General features: G+C 47.3%; 5 protein-coding genes across 6 annotated transcripts; 2 read left to right on the forward strand and 3 right to left on the reverse strand.

Moving 5' to 3' along the window:
- The first annotated feature begins 97 nt into the window (after nt 1-97).
- Nucleotides 98-3,096, forward strand: ncf2 (neutrophil cytosolic factor 2). 2 transcript variants are annotated; one of them, XM_029842416.1, is made up of 15 exons: nt 98-309; nt 515-597; nt 682-790; nt 910-1,044; nt 1,152-1,259; nt 1,338-1,397; nt 1,485-1,531; nt 1,614-1,755; nt 1,853-1,918; nt 2,005-2,059; nt 2,134-2,177; nt 2,260-2,408; nt 2,479-2,590; nt 2,666-2,783; nt 2,846-3,092. In XM_029842416.1, the coding sequence occupies exons 1-15, from the start codon at nt 136-138 to the stop codon at nt 2,932-2,934; spliced, it is 1,491 nt and encodes a 496-aa protein (XP_029698276.1). In that variant the 5' UTR covers nt 98-135; the 3' UTR covers nt 2,935-3,092.
- A 12-nt stretch (nt 3,097-3,108) lies between these two features.
- Nucleotides 3,109-5,690, reverse strand: dph2 (diphthamide biosynthesis 2). Its single transcript, XM_003976730.3, has 7 exons — nt 5,603-5,690; nt 5,175-5,351; nt 4,972-5,084; nt 4,672-4,892; nt 3,878-4,567; nt 3,440-3,616; nt 3,109-3,361 (listed from the first exon to the last, which is right to left on the reverse strand). Exons 2-7 carry the CDS (start codon nt 5,322-5,324, stop codon nt 3,237-3,239), a joined length of 1,476 nt encoding a protein of 491 aa, XP_003976779.2. The 5' UTR covers nt 5,325-5,351; nt 5,603-5,690; the 3' UTR covers nt 3,109-3,236.
- Nucleotides 5,691-7,263: 1,573 nt separating this feature from the next.
- Nucleotides 7,264-8,304, forward strand: LOC101068556 (dual specificity protein phosphatase 18). Its single transcript, XM_003976731.3, has one exon. The coding sequence runs from the start codon at nt 7,383-7,385 to the stop codon at nt 8,025-8,027; it is 645 nt and encodes a 214-aa protein (XP_003976780.1). The 5' UTR covers nt 7,264-7,382; the 3' UTR covers nt 8,028-8,304.
- A 299-nt stretch (nt 8,305-8,603) lies between these two features.
- mcur1 (mitochondrial calcium uniporter regulator 1) lies at nt 8,604-11,508 on the reverse strand. Its single transcript, XM_011617741.2, has 9 exons — nt 11,186-11,508; nt 10,475-10,591; nt 10,297-10,400; nt 10,116-10,217; nt 9,994-10,035; nt 9,838-9,909; nt 9,248-9,301; nt 9,013-9,127; nt 8,604-8,938 (listed from the first exon to the last, which is right to left on the reverse strand). The coding sequence occupies exons 1-9, from the start codon at nt 11,379-11,381 to the stop codon at nt 8,883-8,885; spliced, it is 858 nt and encodes a 285-aa protein (XP_011616043.2). The 5' UTR covers nt 11,382-11,508; the 3' UTR covers nt 8,604-8,882.
- Nucleotides 11,509-11,904: 396 nt separating this feature from the next.
- On the reverse strand, nt 11,905-14,639 carry rgs9bp (regulator of G protein signaling 9 binding protein). Its single transcript, XM_011617744.2, has 3 exons — nt 13,946-14,639; nt 12,848-13,154; nt 11,905-12,722 (listed from the first exon to the last, which is right to left on the reverse strand). Exons 1-3 carry the CDS (start codon nt 14,030-14,032, stop codon nt 12,346-12,348), a joined length of 771 nt encoding a protein of 256 aa, XP_011616046.1. The 5' UTR covers nt 14,033-14,639; the 3' UTR covers nt 11,905-12,345.
- Between the last annotated feature and the right edge of the window lie 54 nt (nt 14,640-14,693).

Here is a 14,693-nt window from a genome sequence, read left to right on the forward strand (position 1 = left end):
GCCACCCACACTGACATTGCTAAATAAAGGTTGCATATTGCGTTGAGTAAATCACTCCTCCTGACTTCCTCTGGTTCAAATCAGTAGAACTTCCTCCGTTTTGTCCACAGCTCAGTGTTCTGGGCAGCTGTAACGATGTCTTTTCTGGACACTCTCAAACAGTGGGACAAGGCCTCCACTGTGGCCGACAGACAGGAATTCTCTGAAGCACTGGAGATTTTCTTGTCTATTGAAGAACCAAACTCCAAAATCTATTTCAACATTGGCTGCCTCCATCTGCTGAATGAGGACTTGAAAGATGCTGAAAAGGTAAACTTCAAATATGAACTACAACATAACATTGCATCACCATGGTATAGTTCTCGCCAAGTCAAGTTAAATGTAGTTAGTATAGTTTAGAGGCAGATATATGACACATATGTCTGAAAGTGCAATTCACCGTAAAAAAGAGAAGTTTAGGAAGTGGACCACTTCCTCTTTTTGTTGGAGAGCTGACTGACTTATTGTTTCTCAGGCGTTTGATTCCAGCATTTGCAAAGATGAACATCTGGCCGTTGCCTTCTTTCAAAGAGCAATCACGTTTTACAAAATGACCAGGCAAGAATACGTCACCTCAATACACTCATGTCATATATGTCATGTGCTGCACACGCCAGCCAAATCAACTGTGTGTGTTTGAAGATATGAGGAGAGTTTAGCTGATTTCCAGCAGACATTGAAAGAGCTGAGAGGCAACCAGCTGATAGACTACGGCGCCCTCGGCCTCAGATACAAACTGAACGCGTGTGAGGTGAGCACGGGCGTTTTCATCACCTCCCCCTGGCAACGGGTGGATCTTGTAAATTGTCTGCTAAAGCTTCGACAGACGTTATTTATGTATTCAGTAAAAACAAATGTGTGCGCTCGCAGGTTCTCCACAATATTGCCCTGACAGAGGCCCAAATGGGTCACTGGGAAAAAGCCCAGGAGAGCCTGGTGAAAGCTCTGGACTACAGAACAGAGAGCAAACTGGGTATCATCGACAATGCCCTGCAGGCCACCCTGGTCAGGGTTCACTCACTCACTCACTCCCTCCCTCCCTCCCTCACTCACTCATGAGCTGGATTTATTATCTCAACAGTCTTTGACAGACATTATCTCACCTTCAACAGAAGCAGAAACTTTTCAAATTAATTGGGTTCCCTTCAAAAGTGCTCTTTAAACCAAATAAGCACTATGTAGCTGAGCTGGAGAAGAAGGACTATCTGGGCAAAGCAAAGGTAACATCTGACCTCATGTTTGCTTACTCTTTATTGACTTTACCAAAAACAGAGATAAGCCTGACTTCCTGTCTTCAGGTGGTTGCTTCTGTGGTGCCTCAGGATGAATTCTCGGGATTTGCTCCGCTGATGCCACAGGTGACGCGCGCGTGGAAGTGTTTTTATTTACGGAAGTTTGGAGTTTGCTGTAACACTCGTGGTTGTCGGTTCTGCTTCATCCGACAGGTTGAAAGCGGCCAAACGTTTTCCAAACCCGAGCCTGAGCTTCTGAGGTAGAACCCCATGAGATTTCAGTTCCTGGATAAAGAACAGAACCATGACTAAGGCTGAAGTGATGGCGTTCCATCTCCACAGGGCTCTGGAAGGAGAACCGCACACTGTTCTGTACAAGTTTGTTCCTGAGACCAGCGACGAGCTGGCCGTGGTGCCGGGAAACGTGGTGTTTGTGCTGCAGAAGGGGGCCGACAACTGGGCCTCCGTGGTCTTCAATGAGAGAGTGAGAAATGCCAAACGCATGCTGTGATGAGGGACTAATTCTGTGAGAGGGTGAATTCCTGTCCCTCGAGGATTCATAATTTTCCTATCATCCCCAGAGGGGACTTGTTCCTTACAATTACCTGGAACGTTTGGAGATCACGATGGCTTCCAAGCAGAATAATGTAAGAACCTGGTCTCCTGTCCAAGGCGGCATTTAAGGGTTTGAAATAACTGTGTGGAATTTTTCCTCTTCATTAATGTTGGACAGGTACAATCCAGGCCTCCATCTCGACAACCTCCAACCAGGCCTGAAAGGAAATCAGGTAGATCTGAGCTGAACTAGAGTGCAGACACAATGACCTGCTCCAATTTTAACACATTTTTGTCAACCTCCGAGGTCTCCCGCCCTGTGCTGACGACAGGAGAAACACGCAGATGAAGGTGTGCTGAAAACTGCTGAGTCGCTTTATGAAAATGCTGCGTTAACGGTGCAGCAGCTCTGATTTCTGCCCTCGAATTCCAGGAATCAGAGCTTGCCGACGACTCCTGCGTCGTCAAAGTCCGATTCACGTTCACCTTCGCCGTCTTGGTCCCACGCGGCTCCTCCTACGCAACGCTGGCTGAGAAAATCAGCGAGAAGCTGTCCGTCCCCGCCAACGCCATCGTGCTGAGGTAGGACTCCTGAACCCACCCTCAGGGGCGAGAAGCTTCCCATCTCACCCGTTACTCCCGTTCCCTTCAGTTTGAGCTCAGAGGCAACAGAACAGAATGTGATCGACGGCGGCACGGACATGGAGGGGGTGTGGAGTCGCGTCAGCGGCCGCTGCATCACGCTGTGGTGTCGTCTCGCCCAGGTGAGTCGCCTCGATTGAACCGATCCTTGAGCGATCGCCGTGGAAACCATTACAAACGGCGCTCGTCTTTGTCAGCAGACCAATGAAAGGGTCCAAAAAGAGAGTAGCCTGCTGGCACTTCACTCCTACGACTCTTCAAACCCAGAAGATCTCAGTTTTCACCAAGGAGACAGGATCACGCTTCTCTCAAAAGGTAACAAACCTTCAATATCGAAGAGGCGCCACTCCGACGTGTTAACCGCCCCCTTTCTTTAGTGAACCAGGACTGGCTGGAGGGGGAGTTTAATGGAAATACTGGGATATTTCCTGCTGCCTTTGTGGAAGAAGTTCCTGCCAATGGATAATAATTTAAATAAACATAAAAGCTATTTATTTCCTCTTTGAAAACAGAACGCCTACAAGTATTGAAATATCCAAATCAAGTTAAGGGACTCTGATAGAGATTGTTTACTTCTATTTAAACCCACAAAAATCCACATTTTAAATAAAGCTGATAAATGAACAAGTCTGAACATTTCTGATTGATATTAATATCGTTTTAATGTCAACATCTCACAACAGTGCTAATGTGTAGACACGACCACAGTTAAAAGACATGATGTTGTTTGATTAAGATGACACCTGTAGTTTGTTCCCTGCCTCCTCGTCACCTTGTTCCCTCCTCTTCATAAGCAATGGCGATGCCCTTCCTGCCCCTCACTGCTTTGACGACAGGAGTCTCTCCCAACTTCTGCTCTAAACCTCGCCAGCTTCGTTCTGCCAGGAACAATGCTGAAAAGAAAAGAGTCGCAGTAAAGAAACACCTTTTCTGTTGTATAAAATGCTGAAATGTATGATAACTGAACACACCAGCTGAGTTAGCGTTAGCAACAGTCATCGTCTGGTTCCTGAGCACCACAGAGGAGCCACAGGTGGACTGTGCAGGCTCACGGATCAGCAGGTCGTGGCTCCGCATGCCCCCTGTGATTAATGATACATCAGGCTCCTCGTCTTCCTGATCAGCCGGAGGGATGTAACTTTGTCCACCTGGACGTTTGACAAAGAAAGAAGAAATGGCTTCATATAAGACTCATTACTAACAATCTAGATAAAGGGTTAATGACTTATGGTGACTTTTATTATTGATGACAGGAAGTTCATTCCTCTCTGGGCTTGGAGCCTCTGATCGAGCAGTATGAAAGCATCAGTATGGACTTTGCTACTGTTATTAAGAATTCTTATCCCCCCGTGTATAAAAAAAAAACCCTCAAAAGGATACAATGAGTTCTGAATGCGTCCTCCTCTAACCTGGCAGCAGGTGTCGGAAGTCCGTCACGTATTCCTCTGACCACTCCCTCGTCTTGTTGCAGGCCACGTCCATCTCAAAAGGTGTCACGACTGGTTTATAGAACTCACTAGTGTCCAACAAAGAGTTCTCGGGACATGCGATCAGCACATAGATGTCAATCTCGAGGAAGTTTGCCAGTTTGGGCACATTGAGCTTCCCCATGGCGAACATGTAGCTCTTTTTACCGGCTCTGCGGAGCGTCTCCTTCAGCTGCTGGATGATGCTGAGGTAATCCGCAACCCCAAGCGTGCCAACCAAGATGCCAACCACTCTGGCGTCCTTTGCCCTTTCTATAGCGTAATATCTCTTCATCAGTGCACGGTTGATATTTACAGACTCGGTCCTGCCCTTCATCGTTTTGGGGTTAAATGAAGTGAATGAACAGTGATTCCAAGCCATCATGAAGTTTCTTAAAGTCGCTCCCTCTTCGCCCACATAGAACATGCTGTAATCGGTTATGCTTAAGCCGTTTTTCAAGAAGAACCTCCTTCCAAACTGGCAGAGGAGCTGGTTGGTGTCTTGCTCTGGCAGACAGATGTTCTCCGGGTGTATTTTAATCCAGTTGTGAGTGCAGCACTGCTCTGCTTCTGCAACGAGTTCTGAGATGACAAGGTTCGGATACTCTGGTAAAAGCAAGGTCCCGAGCTCATCTGCAAGAGTCAAGGTGGGAAGGTAAGATTCCTGTGAATGATACTGTCATAGCGAGTAGCAAAAATAAAGATTTCACCAGCAAAGACACCATAAAACAACTTACTGATGGCATGAACATAGTTCACGTGGTAGAGAAGGACGATGTGACTCTGTGTGTCTGGGTAGAGTTCTCTGAAGGCAGACGTGCACTTTTCAACATCCACTGGCCTCCTTTCAAATATGTACATGAGCGGAAGCCTTTTAGAGGGGCTGAGGCAGGCGCTGCCATAGTGCACGATGCATTCGGCTCCAACGTGTTCTGCCGCAACCTCATCCACACAACAACTGCACGACATAACACACAAGATAGGGATGTGGAAGGTGTTTACAACACCAGCAATCCATGACTGAAACCATCTGTTACCTTCCGTATGATGTGTCTCCTAAAATATATGTCTTGGCATTCGTGTTCTCCTCAATCTGCTGAGCTACAGTTACTGAATCCACAAGCAGCTCGTCAGGAAACTGCAGCGCAACCTGTGGATGGAGTAAATGCGTGAGACAACTTCGTACAGTCCAAAAAGCAATAACAGGCAGCGATGTGCGTAAACGACATGAGGCTCTCACCTTTCCAAACTGGCGCTTGTTGACGAACTCACAGGTCTCCTGAATTTGATACAACTCTTGAAGTTTGTCGACAGGGGTATTAGTCTTGGGTGTCACATCCACCACACGCTGAATTACCGATTCCGAGCTGCTGCTAAATGCATCACTCATTATTGCGCAGGAAACGCGTATCACTGCCTGTAAAGAGAATCACATGACATTTAGATTATGTTAACTAATTACTTTTGAGCATATGACAGAGGTGAGATGTTATAGACTCTGTCATATTCTTATATGTTAAGAAAGATGTGACATTGTATGGTTATCCCGAGCCTGTAAACCGCATCAATTAGCTTAGCCTCTAGCGGATTTGACTGTTTCAAATTATTATTTATGACGTCTGAGATCTGTTTTACACTGACATTTAACAAAAGCAAACTCAAGCTTACAATTCAGAAGCACTTCTTAACAGCGACACACGTGTGACTCCGGAAGCACTTCTTGAGACAGAACAATCACTTCCGGTCTTTTCAACGTAAAACCCAGAAACTCTCAGATTATAGTTGTTAGTGAACACTTATTCTAAGCAGCATAATTGAACGTGAACAAAATATAAGTATAAGTCCTGTTTATTATTCAATGTTTAGGTTGTTTTGTTTTAAAGCAGAAATTGGAAACAATGAGGTGGAGTCTTTCTTTTGTAAAATTTCCAGAATGTATATATTGAATTTCACCAATATAAAATAGAATTCAATATCAATATCAATCTTTATTTATATGGCACTTTTCATACGCTAGGTAGCACAAAGTGTCTCACAAAGGATAAAAACAGCAAAGAGAACAAGAGAATCAAGAAAAGGACACACACACACACATGCATACAACACACTTACACACACATCCACACACACAAACAAGCTTAGACAAGTTGAGACATGGCTGGGCACCGAGACCTGAGGCGAAGGAGACGCCACCTGTGGAGGTCCACCAGGCCGAGGGAGGTCACGGTCCGTGACCACAGGTGGTACCGCCACAAAGACCACCCCGACCCGGACAGACCGGAGGCTCCACACCAAAGCACAGAGCCCCCTAACCACCCAGGCCAGAGCTGTCCACGGGACAGCACCCCTAGTGGTAGACCGGAAACATCTCCCAGCCTGGCAGGCCCCCATGAGGAAACACCATGAGGAGACACTGGAGCTAAAAACTGAAGGACTGAAACAGTAAATGGGATAAAAGGTATAAAAGCTAAAAGCTGAGGAACTAAGAATTGGAGTAGTAAAACAGTACTAAGACTAAAACAGACTAAAACAGTAAATGGGATAAAAGGTGTAAAGACTAAAAACTGAGAGACTAAGAACTGAGGGAATAAAACAGTAAAAGTGTCAAGTAAAATAAGGATAAGACATAAAGAAGCATGAAGACATAAAATAAATTGAAAATAATCAGAAAATAAATTAAAGGCCTAATTAAAAAGGTGTAAATAATTGTAAATAATAATTCTTCTACATCTGAACAGTTGGTCAGAATGGCACAATTATTATTGATTAACCTTGTGACTACTGTAAATGATCTGTTAGGATGGAGTGTATTCTGTTCCTCTTGTTTAGAGGAATTGTTTTATTGTGTTGTTCTTGGACCTGTACATAATGAAATCATAAAAAATGGTTATTGTTCAGTTTGGGAAAGTTTCCTATCTTTTAAATAGCCAAATAGGTTGTATCGTGGCCTATTTGCTGCATTTTTGATAAAGAAGAATATTGACATCGTAATAAACTATCAATTATTACGATTGTCAACATAATCTGATGGTCCTTAAATATAATCTATCTATTTATATTAATAGAGCATCCACATTCGCAATGACTATTGTGGGATGCCTTAAAAAGTAAAATAAATGAACACATTTTTAGTGTTCCTCAGTATTTGTGGGTTTATCAGCATTGATCAGGTCTCTGTGTTTGATTCTGGTGCATTAATCTGGTTTAGGTTGTTGTTATTTTGGTAACAGGCACCCAAAGTTATAGTCCTAATCTGGACGACTAAAATTAACCCTTCACATGATTGGCTGACCCCCCCACACAGACACGCACACACACACATATAAAGGCCCGGTGGGAGCAGAACGTATTTGGCTCTGCTCCAGAGACCTGCTGAGCAGCTGCAGGATCTAAACTGAGAGTTTTGTCATCAGGAATGTTGGATTAACGCCTGTTTCAGCTCGGGATCATGGTCCTCTCCCAGATTACACCCACCCTTTTCCTCAGCGGGGCCGAGGCTCCTCTCAACGCTGCACTGGTGTCCAGGAAAGGAATTACCCTGATCATCAACGCCACGCTCAGCCATGCCTGTCCAGCCTACCCAGGCGTGGAGTGCGTGCGCGTCCCCGTCTCCGACCTGCCCACTGCCAACCTTGGAACCCACTTTGAGCAAGTGGCCGAACGGATCCATGGGAACCGTGCGGGGGGAACGCTGGTGCACTGCGCTGCCGGCATGAGCCGCTCGCCGGCTCTGGTGATGGCGTACCTGATGCGTTACCGAAGTGTCACACTGTGCCAGGCTCACCGCTGGGTCCAGGAGAGCCGACCGTACATCAGGCTGAATGCTGGATTCTGGGAGCAGCTGCTGCGCTACGAGCGGCGCCTGTACGGTAAGAACACCGTCCGAGTGATGCCAGCAGAGGACACGCTGACACCGAGACCGGGGCCGACGTGGCCCCTGGAGCCAGCAACCCGCCCCCCGCTGCGACCTGGCTTTTCACTGACGTCACCACCAGTGATGTCACCAGAGAAAAGGCGGAGAAGGACCAAGTTTTCTACACTGACCTCAAACCCAAGACCGACAACATTATCCAGGAGACAGGAGGACCGATGACTCTACAGAAGAGTCCCAGTGTGTCTGAACAGCCCACAGCTGATCCCGACACAGCTGATCCCGAATCAGCTGATCCCGACTCAGCTGATCCCGACTCAGCTGATCCCGACACAAGTTTCTCTCAGGGCCCCCTTGGCTCTTCTCTCGGCAGTGGAGACCTTTGATTGTAGAAGCTGAATCTGACAGGAGCAGCTCTGAGATCAAGATCAGCCTTCAGCAGCTAAAAGAGGAAACCTGTAAGAACGACGGTCAATAAACTTCAGCTTTCAGGTGTAAAGAAACTTTGTTTGTGTGATTTCTGGATCCTGCCGCGCCTCATGCCTGCAGAACTGTCCGTCACCTTTCCCACAGTGGGCTGTAAATATGTCCTCGTCCCAGGGGACACTTTTAGACCGCGGAGAGCTGGGGACTCTCACCTCTCAGTGGCCCCATTTTTGAACACTCAGGGTTTGGAAATTAAGGGGGAAATCCTCCAGAATTATCAACATTATCCTTCTCTTCCGGGGAATCCCCCTCTGGTCCTGTTGCTGCTACTGTGGACAGTTTAAAGCAAAAACCAAGACGAGACCAAAAGGGTTCAAAAGCGATGGCCGTTTTATTCAAATAGATTAAGCAGACAGATAAATATATATTGTATTTAAGATGAGGGGGCGTTGGTTTGATACGCGTGGTGCAGCTCACATCAACGTCACCTTCAAGTCAGTGCTTCAGAGGACAGAACGTCCTGGTAAAGTCCACTCAGGATGTTTCAAGGACAGCGGCAGGTGCAGGAGCGTTTGGTCCCAGCCGTGCGCTCCGGCTCCAGGCCCGGCTTCAATCCAGCGGAGATCTGGGACGTTGATCCTGGTGTTCTGGTCACATCCAAATACGATAGAAGCCCAAGATGACCGTGAGACAGGTGAAGACTGAGCCTGCAGACAAAGGAGTTAGTGGCTCCTGGGGGCCGCGTGTGTGTGGCGGGGCCGAGGCGGCGGCTCGGGCGTACCTGCCACGTATTTTATGGTGTCCAGCTTGTGAGACTCTAACATCGTTTTCAAACCGGCAACTTCGGTGTCTATCTTCATTGTGGTTTGGGTTAAATGACAATCGTGCTCTGCGCTCTGGAAAACAGGCAAACACACACAGGCAACACAACACACACACACACGCACGTGCACGAACAGCCACAGTGAGGAGGTCCCGTTGGCTCCAACTCTGAACTTTCATCAGAAGATACAAACCATTTCCATGAGCTCGGTCCTCATTTCTAGAAGCTTCTTCTCGTGCTCGGCTTTCTGGAGACAGAAAATCTTCCTGAAGTTTGAAGCTACAGATTCAGTTCAGGGAGAATCCTTTAACTCCGCTCGTCCACAGGTGAACAGCAATAAACAGGTGAACAGCAATAAACAGGTGAACAGCATTCGCAGAGGTGCCTCGTCAGCTCAACAATAAAAGCTAATGTCTTTCTGCCCCCATGAAGAGACAAAAAGACAAGAGTGGACGTGAATGTCTCCATATTATAAATTGGTTCTGGGTAGATGAATGCAAACACAGCCTTGGACTTCTATCCTTGTGAGGACTTTCCTAGGCATAACGCATTACCAAGCTCCTGACCGCCAGCACAACCCCCCCTCCCCGACCCTCAAACCCCCAAATAGGTCTTTAAAGTTGTGAGGACCAGCCGAAATGTCCAAATTTTGGGATTAGCAAGTAGAAGACCCCCCCCCCCACACACACACACACACATACACTCAGGAAAGTGGCCAGAGGCTCAGCTAAAGCCTGAAATATTCCAGTTTTTCCTTCGACTATAATGAGATAAAACACCTACCAACTCTTTAACACGGTTCTTCTCCAAATTCAAATCCAGGAGAGTAACAGAGCGAACTTTGTTCATCGTGTCCTGCAACACAGATTCCACATGAACCATAAACAAAGGGATCTAAAGAGACTAAGGTTTCAAACTGGATAGCAGAATAACACCTACAGCCAGCTGAACCCGGAGCTGCAGGCTCTGGATCTTGAGCTTCTGCAGACAGTTTCAATCGATTAAAACCTTTGAGGATTATAACGACGAGCAAGAGAAGAACCCGTGAAGGAAGCACCGACCTCGTTCTCTGCCAGTAAGGTGGAGAACTCACTCTTCTCCAGGATGACCATGTCTTTCTTTACAGCAGCGATCCGAGACATCACACGCTGAAACATGATCTCCTGACATCATGACACAGAGCAGCGTTAAAGCGTCTCCTCGTTATTGGCTGCTTTAATGACAGCGCTGAGGGGCCATTACCTGCTGCGTCTTGGTTACCATGTCACCGTAGATAACATCCATGTTAGACTGCGTCATCCTCAACAGTATTTTCACCATGGCCTCCGCCTGCTGCCCCGTGAAACCTGCACGAGCAAAATATCTGAGAAAGACGCGCAAGGTTGAGACTTCGGCGAGTGGAGGAGGGGAAGAGGCCGACCGTTTTCTTCAAAGAGCCGCACCACGGCGTGCGTGTCAAACAGCCTCCTGCCGCCCTCGGAGGTGGGCGGAGTGGCTGCCACGTCGTGCTGGAACCCTTCGGTGGCCGTACCCAGACCTGAAACCAACAGAATCACAGGAGGAGATGGTGTCTTTGAACGCATCGTCACCCAAATCGGACCCCTGAGCAAGCAACAGCTGCAGGGGAAACTGCCTTTTAACAGGAGGAAACCTTGAGCAGGACCACACACACATTGCAGTCATTCATCCTGGAGGTGTAGATATAAAAGACAGCTGCTGTTGCTTTCGTTGGTGCAATTGAAACAGTTTTGCTTCGTACATATCGTTATTTTTATAGGATTTAGCACACAAATCATGTCGTTTTGAGATGCAGCAGAAGGATAAGGAGACGGGACGATGTGAAGCGACACACCTGGGAAAACTCAGTGTCCTGAGGAGACTCACTGTACTTTAAAAAAGGTTCTGGATGTGCCTTCAGAACAGAGCTGGGGGTCAAAAGGTCACCAAATCACCTCTACAAGGTGAGAAAACAGCCACCTTTAAGGTTCTGGGCCTTTCACATCCTATTATTCTGGAACAATGTTCTGCAGTGAACGCGCCTACTGGCGACACCTGGAACAAGAACCGACCACCTTCATTCTAAGGTCAGTCGCTTCCACTGTGCGTGGACACAAAAATGAGCCCCAGTTACCTCTTAAAGACATTCGTGTGAAGGCACCGGGATGCATCAAATTCAGTCCTAGAGGCTTTTTCCTTCTCCAAAGAGGCTTCTGGAAGGATGTGACCGCTGTGACATACGGCGCAGTCGGATGGGCGAGTGGAGCCCAACTTCTGCCCCGAGTTCCTCCCGCAACTTTCAGCCGTAATTGGCAGCATTTAAGCACCATTTCTCAACCCTGCGGGTTCTATTCTCTTAGTATTCAGACCCAAAGTTCGCTCCGGGAATCGTTTCTTTCCGGATCGAGGAAACCGAGAGTTTGTAAAGTTACTGTAAAGTTACTGACCCTCTGGGTTTTACGTCGTACACAACATCCGGCGAGGCTCGCCAAAATAAGAGACCGTAACAATAACTGATTCTCCCAGCTCGCGTCTGAGGGAAATGTAATTTAATTTCAATCAACTCAATTAAAATCCGAATATAAGAATAATGCAATAAACCTAAACTTGAACTAATGGCGCGTTTTGCTTTCAAGGTTGTATTGTAGTACAGACATCAAATCTCTGCCAACTAAATTTGATTTGAATGTGTGAAAAGCAAAACATTAATTGCACTCATCCAGTTTCATTGCAAACGACCCAACTGTCTGTTTTCCCCCTTAAACGTTTTGCTCGTTTTATTTGTAGCCACACATTTATAGAAACGTGCACAAATCGGAACATTTAAAAGCAGAGTCACTTCCACATTCATCATTTTTCAGCGTTTGAAAATAAAATGTATTTACATCCTGTACATTTGTTTGTTTAGAAGACTTTGAGCTAAAGTACAATAACTCGGGATACTATTCCAGGTAACCGTGTCTTACACTACAGTACACATAACAAAAAAGCTTGGACGTTCTTTTACATTTCCTCCAATGGCTACAAACATGGTTTCTATTTAATATGAACAAAAAGAATAGAGCGCCATCTAAATGGTTAACAGTCAAATGAACCATTTCCTGTCACTTAACTGATAAGCACATTAATTTTCATTCAATTGGAAGGAATATGGCCACTTTAGATTCACTGCAGTGAAGGAGAAAATACAGCTACTGTTGTAAAAACGCATGTTTGAACTAAACTAACACATTTTATTGCTCAAGTCTTGAAAAACATAGCCCGAGGGGCGTCTCATATTTTAAAGCATTCTACTCACGAGAAAAATATAACACTGATGGATAAAATGGTTGCAAGCAAAACAGCACCAAACAGCATGAGGAGCACAAAGATCTGACTGTGCTGGCATAAAGGCTGGTGTCCAGGCTGCTCCTCGTCCACCGACAGCAGAGCCAGAGAGGCGCTGTCTGTGCTGCTGAGCGGCTCTGCGTACTGGGGCCCGTGGGGCTCCACCATCCAGCGCAGCACGTTGACCTTCGTCTCCATTTCATCGATCATCTGGGAGATGTGGCCGATCTCCTGCTCCATGGTGCCGCGTTCTTCCCTGTCCAGACCAGCGGGGAGGGTGGGGCTCTGAGCCTGGTTCAGGTCAGGCAGGCTGAGCGCCCTGGCTGCTACCTCACTGCCACCTCCTGAAAACATGATTGAGGAAATACAATATATTAATAATATAAAGTCATCATCAGTATGAATGTGTGGAAAAGGTCATTTCTAATATCAACTAGGCAGCAGGAGGCGGCGCAGTGCTCCAAGTTACCTTGCAATCCAGTTTTTACAAGGTTCTGGGTGTTGGCCAGCGAGAAGACGTCACCCATGTTGAAAACTTTGCACATGTCGACATGCAGCAGCTCCAAGCTGCAGGAGAAGGCCACCCAGAGAAGTTCCATCTCCTTCCTGTCCTCCTGCGGGAGGCTCCTGTCTCGCAGATGAGCGGTGAGGTGTCGGCAGGTGGCCGAGGCCAGGTCCTGGGCCTTTCCTCGTGTCTGCCGCAGCTCCTCCCACAGCTTCAAGCTGTCCGTGCAGCCGCCGACGCAGGAGGCCAGCTGACGGTAACACGCCACCACCTACAGGAGAGGGGAACAGGGAAGCGTCGCATCTACTGTTGAGTTCGTCACCTGATCAATGAGGAAGTAGGTCACTGATCACGCCGAGCATCAGCACTCTGCAGAATGTGAGAGGTGCTTAAGCTACATTAACCCCTTCAGGTCGCCGCCTTCCACAACCGTTCTGGTGAACGCTCCCCAGAAGGCCACAGCTCCAGACTCAACTTCATGCACGGGCAGATCAGAGCTGATGCCTTCAGGAACGTTGTAGAGAAGCATTAGATGCTTGAAACGGTGATTCTGCAGTTCTTCAGTCCAGCTCATCAAAACTGGTTCACTAATGGCTTCAGAAATCATTATTTCGTCATTTCACTCCTTTTTTAAATGCAGAATTATTGAACACACAACCTGGAAGCTCTCGCAGAAGACTGATGAGAAATATTCCAATTTTAGGCCAACATCCGAGACCTGCACATTAGTTTCCAACTAAACCGAATTATGGTACGTGAAGCCGCCTCGAGCTCACGTGCAGAGGAGGGTTGCCGTGACTACGCTGGACGTGCCTTCAGCCATCGTCCGAGACATCCCACAGATGCAGTGGCCTGAGAAATTCCATTCACCCAGAGTGCTCCTTTAGCCCCGGGGCAGGTGAAATTGCATTTCAAACGTAAAACATTAAGTGAACCACGCAACAGTAAAGTGGTTTTGGATGCTAATTAACAGCCGACAGTTTTCTGACACTCAGATGAAGCAGCGTTAATAATAAGGGGCCAAACATAACGAAGAGTGGCTTCATATTTAGAGCAGCTTACCCTCATCAGTGAATCCACCAGAGCTTTGCCATCAGCCACAGCTCCGGCGCTTCCCTCGTCGCCCACCTTGTTATTGACGAGTGGCATCAGGACGACCGGTCCGGAGTTTCAGACTCCGCCACAGCAGGCAGGGCGTTGGGCAGGTGGCCCTTCACTCCTCTTTCCCCTCTGGAAGACGCCTCATTTGGTAGATGGTCGACGGAGGCTCAGTCCCAAACCGGCGCGGCGCATGGCGTTGCTCCTCTTCCACGCATTAACTCCAGTTACGGGTAATAAAAGCAGCATCTGAAGCTGCGGGAATGGTTTAAAAGCAGCCAGGTGTAATAAACTGATGTAACTTCAGCGCGGCGTTAATCCTGTGATTGACCCCTTCGGGCTGACGCAGGCTAAGATGAACAGCTAATCTCCTTAAATATCACTGAGACCAGAGAGACGGAGCAGCTGGTCTCCACCACAACGGCCCCTTCACTGACGGGAGGCTGCGCCGTTACCTCACACACTCCAGCCACCCGACCGTAACTGACACACACATTCACTGGAACAAGTCGACCAGCGTGTTCTCACGTCTGATGTGGCGTTCACCAACACATAAGCTAGTTGATTTGTTCAAAAACAGGCTTTGGTGCTACTTAAATAGAAATGTGCTGTAACTAGGTTTCTTTTTATAGGTCAGGATCTTTTGTGGTTCCTTCTCCTTCAGGCTTCTTTAGAGGATGGAGGCCTTTGTGACATACTGAAGAATGTACGT

Source organism: Takifugu rubripes, chromosome 10 (genome assembly GCF_901000725.2).
Source record: "Takifugu rubripes chromosome 10, fTakRub1.2, whole genome shotgun sequence".
In the NCBI taxonomy this organism is placed as follows: Eukaryota; Metazoa; Chordata; class Actinopteri; order Tetraodontiformes; family Tetraodontidae; genus Takifugu; species Takifugu rubripes.

Excerpts from the sequence above, each read along its gene's own strand:
- ncf2 (XM_029842416.1), top strand. The coding sequence starts at position 136 with ATGTCTTTTCTGGACACTCTCAAACAGTGGGACAAGGCCTCCACTGTG. Across the intron at positions 310-514 it reads ACTTGAAAGATGCTGAAAAG|GCGTTTGATTCCAGCATTTG; the intron begins GTAAACTTCAAA and ends ATTGTTTCTCAG. Across the intron at positions 1,919-2,004 it reads TGGCTTCCAAGCAGAATAAT|GTACAATCCAGGCCTCCATC; the intron begins GTAAGAACCTGG and ends AATGTTGGACAG.
- dph2 (XM_003976730.3), bottom strand. The coding sequence starts at position 5,324 with ATGAGTGATGCATTTAGCAGCAGCTCGGAATCGGTAATTCAGCGTGTG. Across the intron at positions 5,085-5,174 it reads ACAAGCGCCAGTTTGGAAAG|GTTGCGCTGCAGTTTCCTGA; the intron begins GTGAGAGCCTCA and ends CTCCATCCACAG. Across the intron at positions 3,617-3,877 it reads CTTCCGACACCTGCTGCCAG|GTGGACAAAGTTACATCCCT; the intron begins GTTAGAGGAGGA and ends TCAAACGTCCAG.
- LOC101068556 (XM_003976731.3), top strand. The coding sequence starts at position 7,383 with ATGGTCCTCTCCCAGATTACACCCACCCTTTTCCTCAGCGGGGCCGAG.
- mcur1 (XM_011617741.2), bottom strand. The coding sequence starts at position 11,381 with ATGGTGCTTAAATGCTGCCAATTACGGCTGAAAGTTGCGGGAGGAACT. Across the intron at positions 9,910-9,993 it reads AGCTCCGGGTTCAGCTGGCT|GACACGATGAACAAAGTTCG; the intron begins GTAGGTGTTATT and ends TCTGTGTTGCAG. Across the intron at positions 9,128-9,247 it reads GGACCGAGCTCATGGAAATG|AGCGCAGAGCACGATTGTCA; the intron begins GTTTGTATCTTC and ends CCTGTTTTCCAG.
- rgs9bp (XM_011617744.2), bottom strand. The coding sequence starts at position 14,032 with ATGCCACTCGTCAATAACAAGGTGGGCGACGAGGGAAGCGCCGGAGCT. Across the intron at positions 13,155-13,945 it reads TGGTGGATTCACTGATGAGG|GTGGTGGCGTGTTACCGTCA; the intron begins GTAAGCTGCTCT and ends CCTCTCCTGTAG. Across the intron at positions 12,723-12,847 it reads TGTAAAAACTGGATTGCAAG|GAGGTGGCAGTGAGGTAGCA; the intron begins GTAACTTGGAGC and ends TCATGTTTTCAG.